We start from the raw sequence: 11,047 nt of genomic DNA on the forward strand, positions 1-11,047 counted from the left end.
AAGAAAAAAAAAGCTGTGTAAACCTAAAAAAAAAACTGTTTCCCACCCAAAAATATACACTCCATATATTAAAAGATTAAAATGGCTTTTTAAAACATCAGTCTTATCTTCTCATAGCTTATTGAAAGAAATAATGTATAACAGATTACTGTTAATACTTATGAACATTTATTAAGCACCAAGAGTATACTGCAGTGGTTGCTTTGTAAAAACATAATTACTAGTATAGTGTCCCTGCCATTGAGCTTACAATCTAAGATGAAATACAAGAATGCTGTAAGCCTACTTCAAAATTTCTTAAACTAAGAAATGGCTATTTTGGCAAATAAGTGAGGCAAAATGATCTATAATTTCAGGTACAATATTAAAAAGACTCAATATATTCAAATAATGTTTTTTATTTGTACCTAGACATTGCTCCAATTACATTATGCTTGGTAAGAAAAAGTGCACTTAGAAATTCCATAAGAACAATGCATAATTTCAAATTGCCTTACAGGATATTTAGTCAAAGAGATGCTTATTCTGAGTTTTTCCACACCAAGGAAAGCCTCATGAAAAATATGAACTAAACCAAGTTTGTTTTCTATCTTACTTAAATATTTCAATTTACTTTTCCTTTCATACATGTAAGGATTCCAATTATACCTTAATGAAGGAAGAAAGTACTGTATATCTAGATAAAGTACTGTAAGTTTTGAGAACTGAACTCCCAGGAAATTTCATATTTTGAGAAGTGAGAAAAGAGAGCAGTGGCTCTTGGCTTGAGAGCCTGGATATCTAAGATATAAGAAAACCAGTGGCGTTCAGTTCATGCATCTTCAAAGTCGTTAAGAATCTAAGTCAGCACATGGCTGCTTTACTGTTCTGTATTTCTGTTGTTGGAGATGTGGGAATTAAGCATCAAGACCCTATATTGCAAATATTGTACTACTTTGCCTGTATTTATAGGAAATATTTCATAAAAACTTTTAAAGTCTTCATTGGTCATATCTTAGCTCACAAAGGCACAATGAAGGATTTTGATTCTTACTGTTAAAGGCAAAGACTATTTTAAACTTCTGAGTACATACAGCCTTAAACTGTATATACTGATTAATTTTTGTTTATAATTATTTCAACTCTAAAAGAACACTAAAAATTATTGGTTATAAGTTATCTGAAAGCCAAAATAGTTTACTCTGTAAAGTATAGGCATAAACATTTAAAAAATACATGCATACAGATATTTTAATGGCAGAGTGATAGCATCCTGAGATTATTTTTAATGATAAAACTATTTCAACAATTTTTGGAGTAATAATCTCCCCCTAAGAAGTGTATCTTGGCAATTTCTTTTAAACAAAGCAGTAGCAACATTATATAAATGTTTACATTTGCTTTGTACTTAAGTTATAGAGACAGAATGGGCCAGCACTTCAGGATAAAATTTTTTATAAAGTAGAATAATGCTCTACTTTGGACCTAAAATTGATACTTAAGTATCCCTTTTACAATTTAAAAGTGTCATTTATACCTCCTACCAGTAGTGAATAAAAATCTAATTATAAATTATAAGATTTGAAATGAAAAAACATAACATCATTCTCTTTTAAGATTATAGAATTAAATTTCAAAGCAATAGGAAAAAAAACGTTTAAAAAATATAACCATAACTGAAAGAAATTTGGACTTAGAAATCTCAATTAATGCACTTATTTTTAGATGGTATTGCATGAAACAGTTAAAATACCTGATTAAAGTATATGCTTTTCTAAGGCAAGGCAAACTAATTATAAAGCATATAGATATTAGCATGGTTATAAAGGCAATATGACCAATACATGTACATTCATTGTTTGAAAATGATACATTCCAAGTTACATAAGTTTTAATTCCATATCCTAGCCTAAGACTACATCTTGATCTTAAACCTAGAAACATAATTGCTGTAACACATTAAAGAATACTTCACTTTCCAATTTGTAAAGTATATTGTATTTTCAAATATGTAGTATAAATTTTTTTGCACAAAGTTTATAAAGGCATACTATTAGCAAGTACTAACTACTATGTTAAGTAATTATACAAAGGAAAAAGTTCACAACAAAATATAAAACTAAGAATAGTAACTATTGCATTTAAGACAAAAACACAAAATCAAGTACTTTTGAATATACTTGTTTGTTTTAGTAAATGCATTACAAACAACTATTAGTTTGATAAGCATAAGATTCTCTTAAGATTTGTTTTTCTTGGTGGTTATGTTTCTTCCCTATACCTTCTACAATAACTAGAATTTTCTTTTGATACATAGTAAAATAATGTTTCTAAGTCTGTATCTGAGTCAAGTAAAAGTGAGTCCTTACCTTATTTTCATTTTAAAAGTTACATGTCATCTTTTGGACTTTGATTAAAAATTAGCATATGTTTTTTGTTACAAAGTATAGTCTACATGTTAACAAATTGATAAGGGTTATTAAGAGCTATATCTTGATTTTTTCTGTATTTTAAATTTGATTATACAATCTCCTTTTCAATGAGAAAAAGGAGGTAAAACCATGTAATGGTCCCCTTCACTCTCAACTATTTTGAGATAGAGCTTTAAAAATTTGAGTGGATCAAATCAAATGATAATCTCTTATTTTATATTGGTAATCTCTTATTTTGCATAGAAAATAAAAAATAAAACAAAGGGAGTTATTTCCTTCCTAAGGTCTCAGCTAGTTTCTTAAGTCTCTTCTTCAGCTCCAATGGAAATTTTTCATAGCACTTCTTACAGACTGGCTTCATGTCAAACTCCACAAATTTATTCCTAAAGATAATAACAACAATAAGAAATTAGTGAAAATATATTCAGAATAGAAATAAAAATAAATAATTTTTAATGAAATAAATGAGAACATTGAATAATGCTATCTATGTTCATGTGAGATAAAAAACTGTAATTTTAATCTCAATTCTTGTCAATTGTGGCAGACATAAAAAATTCATGGTATCATTTGAGAAGAATTGTTCTTATAAACTGATTCAATACCTCTATCTCTGTAGTACAGAAAGTATATCACATTTTAGCCAGTCCCAAATATACAGGAAATCTAATATAAATGTAATTTAGGAAAAGCTGATCACACTTTACAGTACCATGAGAACCCCTCAAAGAAGTTACTTAAAGAATTGTATTTCTATAATTTAAATGATCTCTTGCTCAGGTAAAATGGCATTACTTAGTATTTTACATTAATTATGAATTTTCATCTTTTCTGTCACAAAATGGCTCGCCTTCTATCCCTACAAATAACAGAAATCACTTTAAAAAAATCATCCCTCCCAAAGCCCATAAGTCATAATGAGATATTTTGGTAGGGTGTCTGGCATAAAATATGGTAGGGCAGACTGCCTGTGGTCATCTTTTGAATGTTAGCTCTATAACTCAATTCTTCTTTTTTAAAGACTAGAGCAGTATGGTATGTATTTGTAAAATAGTTCTGAAGATAAGTCTCCCAGACAGCCTACCGCTGTACTGCATTTCCAAATGGCAATTAAAGTAGCTTGTTACCATTCATATCTGGGGGTTCTTACTTAAATGTGGCTTGAGTAAATATACAACTTTGTAACTTGTTCATTTCTGTGAAATTATATTTAGGAATATAATTAGTGGTACATTATCATCTGTAGAAGTGATTAAATCTGCTGATATATTTTTAAAAACTAATTTGTTTTTAAGTCTATTAAACTAGAATACATACTTCATGATAATTTTAAAGAACAACATCAATAACAAGTTAATTCTTTTTTTTTTTTTAAGATTTATTTATTTAGGGCCCTCTCTGATAGTGCAGCACTATGAAGCTATGACAGCCACTGCAGCACGAATTCCATGCCCCGCCAGGAAGCTGACCCAAATGGCGCGACAGACCTCTCCTGATGGGCTGCTCCCCTCAGCAGTGTTTTTCAGTAGATCCACCTGTTCTGCTCCCCACGCTGCCTCTGGTGAATCCTCTCACCCTACCCCATACACTTCTAGCCTGTACCCCAATTCTGTATGTAGAAATCAATAAATCTTTTTATTTTAAAATAAATAATTTTTTTATTTTTACATACAGAAAATACAGCTTTACATACATACAGCTTCATAGTGCGGTGCTTTAATCCATTGCACTACCAGAGAGGGCCCACAAAGTTAATTCTTAACTATGCATTTAAAATGAAAAATCTTTTTTTTAATACCACATGAGAATTATTTTCTGTTTTTTTTCAGAGATTGTAAAGCTGACTGTAATTCAAGATGATGTTATATTTCAATTGGTAGTTTGACTTAAATGGTACTATTGAGTTAGACATTTCTACCAGTCTCCTTAGAATAAAAGCTATTTACTAAAACTGCCATTTTTTAGATAAAAGATATAAAGTGTTCACTGATTTCAGAGCTACTGCTAACTGTAACTTCCAACATTTGATTTTATATATGAATTCTAATTTCTCTTTATAGAAGGAACAAGAAAACTAAATAATGAAAACAAACTTTAAGAATGTAGAACACAATGGTAAGGATAAATGGGACAACCATACTGGCTTTTCAACAGAATTTCAAAGATTGAAATATTTCCCATGAAAATTAAGAATAAAATATAAAATGAGTTCATAAACAATATTATATGGGCATTGTAAGGAAGTACAAGGATATACACCAAAGATACAAGATATCTTATGTATCAGGTGGTGCTTAGAAATGAAACACACTGATAGGATTAATTTAATAAATATTTTGAACATCTTATACTTCAAATTTATCAACTGAGTTATTTTAGGCAAAACTACAAACAAACAAACAAACAAAAAACCCAGGATTTATAAAGCTGCAATGAGACAAAAATACTTTAAAGCTTAACTGATACCTATTAAGAGAATGGAATTCTTTCCTTTGAATCTATTATAAATTTTATGTAATGTTGTAAATTTTAAGAAAGAGATGAGGGATATAAATGAAATACCAGCAATATTATTAAGCATGGACTTTACTCAATTAAGTCTTATAATTTTAATAAATATGCAAAAAAATCAACTCTACACAGAATATTTGTATTTCAATCTCTGGTGGCTACAAACACATGCCAAAAACAAATAAAAAGAAAATGCAGAAACAGATCAAAAACATATTCTAAATAACTAACCAAAGAAGAAAGTAGTGAAAATGATGACACAGGGACAGAAAAGTTTACAAACAGACTGGTTTTTTCTTCTTCTGTTTGTCCTTATCCTTTGCTTCTCTTTCTCGTTTGGCAAGTCGCCTCTTAAATTCTTCTGGCATTTTCTCATAACAGTGTTTGCAGACTGGTTTTAGATCAATCTCAACAAATTTATCCCTTTGAACAGGATAGAAGGAATAGAGGAAAGAACAGGGAATAATTAAAGGAAGAATATTTATTTTCAAAAGGTCTGAATAGAAAGAAGAAACAGACATAAAGTAGTTCTCTTCTTTAAAAACCTGTCCTAATATTTAAAAAATGTTACCCCAAAGTTTTCAGTTTTAGGTCTCACATGACCAAAATGTTCACTTACTTGAGCGTTAATTTAGTGTTGCACGTAGAGCAGGCAAAACAGTTCACACACCAGGCTTTATTAAGAGCAGAAACCACTAGAGGAAGAAGAAATCTTGTTACACACACTGGTCTGGTAAGTAGGGGGAGCTTACATTTCCAACTTTAAATTGGAAGAAATCAAATTTATTTATAAAAGAATCACATGAGTAAAATCTCAGTGCTAATAGCTAATATTTTTGATTCAATTATATTCATTCATTGAAGCTTTTAAATTACTAAATGTGATATTAAAGAACTTTCACATTAAAAAAACAAACCGAATGCTTAATGTATATTTCATATGACTGTAGACTTCTTACAGAAGACCACTGCCTTTCTTAACCTTTATTTATAGTTACATGGTTTCCCTTTCAATTTGAGCATCCTGTGAGGCATTTAAATAGTATGAGCCATGTTTACACCAAAGCTCATGTCCTCTCACTCTCATGGATGCTTGACAGATAAGGTTTTACGCATAGTACTTGCTTAACCAGGGCACTCTTCCCTCCTTTTTTGTCCTTACTGCCATTGGTCCAACAAAGAAACATGGCCTAGATAATAATAATAACAATTAAAAAAAAATCAGACATTAACTTACCTACCTGTTTTTCTTCCAAATTTAATAAGAAAAGAGTTTTCTTTGATAGCTCTTTTCATATGGCAACTGTGTCATGTAGGAGGGAGTTAAATTCTATTTTCAATGGCACTAAAGATCGCTTTCCTGAACAAATCCTCTCACAAAATACATATGGGCAGTGTTTCAGAAAATATTTCCTGAGTTAAGTTGTCTGCCAAGAACTATGAAGCACGATGAAAACAGGAATGTTTAAAACTCTGCCAGGAAGCTTCTGGCAATGATGTGCTAGTGACTATTAGCAAACACAGCTGTTTCCTTTCTGTCCCAGTCAATCAGCCCTCCCAAATTACAACAGTACAAGAGTGCTAAGCATCTATAAGGCTAAAGGGACTCTATCACAGGCAGATTAAACTGTTCCTAATAAAACAATGCTCTACAGTTCCAACTTATATAATTCCAGGAAGAAGAAATAGAAAAAGGTTTCAGGGTCAGCCATGAGTAATTCCTACAATTTCTACTGTATCAACCCTATGGGACTGGCCTAAAGTATTATGGTAAATAAATATGAAGTCTAACTGTTATATGTTATCTCACTATTAAAGATTATTTGGGAAATATAAAAAAAAGAGAGAGAAAAGTAACAGATAATGATCACATTCCAAACAACAGCAATCATCAACCTCATTCAATGTTCACACTACCTAAGTGCTTCTGGTTGAAATGGTACCAAATTAAATTACTACAGATACTTACCATCACCTTCTATCACACGGTTGCAGTGGAAGCAAACATCACCAAAGAGCTGAAGAAGATAAAAAAGGGGAATACAAATTCAAGATTTACTAGAATTAAGTTTTAGAAACACCACCCTTTAAATGCAGAATTTACAAGTACTAAAATTAGTAAATTAGTAAAAGCTCACTGACTGGTTTTTACTTCTTAAAATGAAAGTAATTTACTTTTTATCACTTGCAAGGCCCTGGAAAAGCTCCAGACTGAAGTAGGTGGAAGGAACAGGATAACCTTTTATTGGATATAGGAAGTACATCTAGTATTTTTTTCTTGGAGTGGGGAAGAAAATGCTATAATGACCTTAATATGTAAAGTGACCAAACTGAAAGAAAACAGGTTACAAATGTCAAAATGATGACTATGTAGTATAAGAGAGTTCCATGTTCTTGGGAAATATACATTGGAGTAGTTAAGGATAAAGGACCATGTTGATACTATCTTCAAATGACACAGAACATGTATGTATTTGTATTTATTCATACATATATTTGTAAGTAAAAATATGTGCATTTACCTAAGTGTGTGTTTTTTTCTTAAAGTATTTATTTATTTATGCATACAGAACTGGCATACTGGTCAGAGGTGTAGGGGTGGTGAGAGAATTCACCAGAGGCAGAGTGGGGACCAGAACAGGTAGACTAAAGAATTACACTAAAGAGGAGAGCAGATGGGCAAGACAGGAGAGGTCTGCTGTGCCATGTAAGTCACCTCCCTGGTCAGGGGTTCAACTTGCACTGAGGTAGCTGCAGTTAGCTTTGCAGAGCTTTGCAGTGTTGCACCTTAACCCGCTGCACCACCAGGGAGGGCCCAAGAGTGTGTTTTTGTGAGTGTGAACACATGCAAATGATGAACCTGGGTATAAGGTATATAGGTATACAGGTAATACTTGTGTTTTATTTTACAATCTGTCTGTGAGTCTTAAGTGGGTGCTTTTGTGGTGGGAGAACTACAGTGATCACACCAGAAGGGAGAAATGCTGTGATGTCAAAATATTCACAAGAATGTAAAACAGTAATAATAATAAAAAAGTTAAAAAGAAATCTGTATAGGCCTATGTACAGTTCCTGAGATTTCCTTGCAGCTAAACTACTGGCTAATACAAATTCATAAAAATATATTAATATCCCATGAGTATAATTAATACCTGATTATAGTGGGTTTCACAATATGCCAGGCCTTTTCTTTCATAATGGCGATGTCCAAGAAATGGTTTCTCACACTTGGCACAAACAAAATGCTGAAAAAAAAAGGTGCTATGAGTCATGTTTGAACTGCCATATTATATTTAATGAAGAAAATTTGGAAAAAACCCCAAAGTTAAACTGTCCTCAGAGACGATACATGAAAATTTAGGTAGTTTTTTCATGAGTGGTAGTGTAAACCTACAGTACTTTCAATCTTAATTCAGGTGTCTTGAATCTTTGACTAGTTGCATAGCCTATATGAACAACAAAGAATGACAAAAGAGGTGAACATCTTAGTAGCTTCTCTAAGGGAGAAGCTGGTGGTAGAATCAGAGTACATCCTGTATTATTACTGAGAGATCATTAAAAACAATACATATTCTATGTTGTTAACTTTTTACAAAGCCATCTGTCATTAAAATGTCCATATTTAATCGTTAGAATCCCCTAATCTTACTAGCATATTTGAGCCATAGTAGTGCAAAAGCATAGGTTACACCTCCACCATCTGGAACTCACCTCCACATGCCACTGCTTACCCATGGCATTTACCACACGCCCTTCAATGGGTCGGCGACAGGCACCACAGATTGGGACCCCCATTTTATCATGGCAGGGCAAGCAATACAGCTCTCCTTTCAGCTCCCGGGCATCAGCAGTCAACTCCTTCCTATCATGATAAAGATAATCAATTGAATAATAATATCAAGAGAGAGAGAAACAGAGAGAAAATGTGGCTAGCCATTTTTTAAAAGGTTTCTGGTAATACTATATTAATCCCTGTAATTTCTATTTGCTCCCCCTTAGAGGTGATCAGAGTAACAGCCATTAATAGGCTTCAACAGGTTTCAGGTTCCAATAAAAACATTAATAGGTGGCCCTCCCTGGTGGCGCAGCGGGTTAAAGCACTGCACTGAGAAGCTAAAGCCACTTCCCCATGAGTTCGATCCCCGCCTGCCTTGGAGGAGACCACATGGCGTGGCAGACCTCTCCTGACCCGCCCGCTGCTCCCCTCAGCAGTGTACTTCATTGATCTGCCTATTCTGCTCCCCGCTCTGTCTCTGGTGACGCCTCTCACCACCCCTGAGCCTCTGGCCTGTACCCCAGTTCTGAATGTACAAATAAATAAATCTTTAAAAAAAAAAACATTAATAGGTAATAACAGATGTACATATAAGTCAGATGCATACTATAATACTGTTCATATTTATCTTTTTCTTATCTATTATCACATTATAGTCCATGTTTATTCCTACAAAGCTAGAGTAGAATCATCATAGTACTAAGGACAGAGTCAATGATATCATATTTCCAAAATAACTTAGGTATTAGGACACTAATCACAAAAAACGTGACATCTTAAAGGAAAGAAAACATTTCCCTTACGATTTCTCCATAAATAGGAACTTTTATATGTATGTTTTTACCACAGTAAGCATTACACTAGGAAAAACATTTTATTTCATTTACTAAAGATTATTTAAATTGTTACATGCTTCTAAGAAACAGTTGCAGGTTAATAGTAAACCAGTCACTTACATTAAAAAACAATGCCACAGGACTCTCCCTGGTGGCACAACAGTTTATGCGCCACATTATGAAGGCCACTGAAGCCGCTGCAGAGCAAGTTCAATCCCCTGCCAGGGAGCTGACCCACATGGCATGGCAGACTTCTCCTCTCCTGCCTGCTGCTCCCCTCAGCAGTGTATTTCAGTACATCTGCCTGTTCTGCTCCCCACTCTGTCTTTGGTGAATCCTCTCACCTACCACACCTCTGGCCTGTACCCTAGATTCTGTAAGCACAAATAAATACATCTTAAAAAAAAAAACAACAACCAAAAAACCAATGCCACAGAGGACCCCAATTCACCAAATGGATTTGTCTGAATTTCACCTATTTAATATATTCTCTAGGAAAAGTTCTAATGAAAAATGAACCAAAAAAAATCCTACCAGAGGAAGGACAGGTAAGAAAGCAAGATAAGGTATAAATGATAACAACAAAAAAAGGTTGAAGTGACTGTACTTATACCATGAAGGTTTTCTTAATCTTTAGTCTACCCTGTCTCTCCCCTTGCCAGTGTAATTTAATGTGTGAGTTCATACTGACTATAATAAAGCATTTTTTTCATTACATTTTTATACCAGATAGAAAAACTTTGAAAAACCACAGTCCAATAATTCCTTATGAGTTTCTGAAGAAAAAATTATTTTAGATGTAAATGAACAAAATAAACATAAAAGTTATCTATGTAGAAGATCAGACTTTCTAATACTCTTCAACCCTGTAGTGGAAATGCATAATGATAAATAGTTTTGAGGATAATGGGATATTTTAACATGGACTGAATATTTAAAGGTATGCAATATGTGCGTGTGTGTGTGTGTGTGTGTATGCATACACACATTCTCAGATGTGGCAAAATATTAACATGGAATTAAATGAAGAGTATATAGACATATTAGTCTCTTGAAAGTTTAAATTTTCCAGATTAAAAATTGGAGGGAAAAAAACTAATTTGCCACAGTATAAAAAACAAAGATATTTGTGGTCTTTCATTTTTACTATTTGTGCAATAAAAAATGAATAATCTGTAATACCCGCAGTTGGCACAGTTGAAATGGTCTGGATGGTAAGGATCATTCTTGAAAATCAGAGGTTGTTCATCAATGATGGCATGGCATTTCTGGCAGATGTATTTTCCAAGGCCTCTGGCTTTCTCACGATTATGACAAGGGCGACACAGATGTCTGAAAAGAGTCAAAAGTTATTTAAAAACGTAACTTAAAATCTAAGGGTCTTCCTAATAATTAAAAAGAATGATTCCCGGCCCTCCCTGGTGGCGCAGCGGGTTAAAGCACAGCACTGAGAATCTAAGGCCACTTCCGCATGAGTTTGATTCCCGCCTGCCCCGGAGGTGACCACATGGCGT

General features: G+C 33.2%; 1 protein-coding gene across 6 annotated transcripts in view; it reads right to left on the reverse strand.

The window, feature by feature from the left end:
- Positions 1–151: 151 nt before the first annotated feature.
- LIMS1 (LIM and senescent cell antigen-like domains 1) overlaps positions 152–11,047 on the reverse strand; it is a 162,367-nt gene continuing 151,471 nt past the window's right edge. For 3 of the 6 annotated variants that reach the window (XM_012731559.1, XM_012731558.1, XM_012731556.1), the window contains 7 exons: positions 10,716–10,865; positions 8,634–8,784; positions 8,075–8,167; positions 6,892–6,940; positions 5,542–5,617; positions 5,154–5,345; positions 2,712–2,794 (listed from right to left, as the gene is read on the reverse strand). In XM_012731559.1, coding sequence (XP_012587013.1) covers positions 5,198–5,345; positions 5,542–5,617; positions 6,892–6,940; positions 8,075–8,167; positions 8,634–8,784; positions 10,716–10,865 — 667 coding nt within the window. In that variant the 3' untranslated portion in view covers positions 2,712–2,794; positions 5,154–5,197. Of the gene's footprint in view, positions 2,795–5,153; positions 5,346–5,541; positions 5,618–6,891; positions 6,941–8,074; positions 8,168–8,633; positions 8,785–10,715; positions 10,866–11,047 lie in introns of all 6 variants that reach the window. The other 3 variants (XM_004691390.2, XM_004691389.2, XM_012731557.1) reach the window with 1 other exon arrangement.

The sequence above is a fragment of the Condylura cristata genome, unplaced genomic scaffold (genome assembly GCF_000260355.1).
Source record: "Condylura cristata isolate star-nosed mole 26May11 unplaced genomic scaffold, ConCri1.0 scaffold00031, whole genome shotgun sequence".
Lineage (NCBI taxonomy): Eukaryota > Metazoa > Chordata > Mammalia > Eulipotyphla > Talpidae > Condylura > Condylura cristata.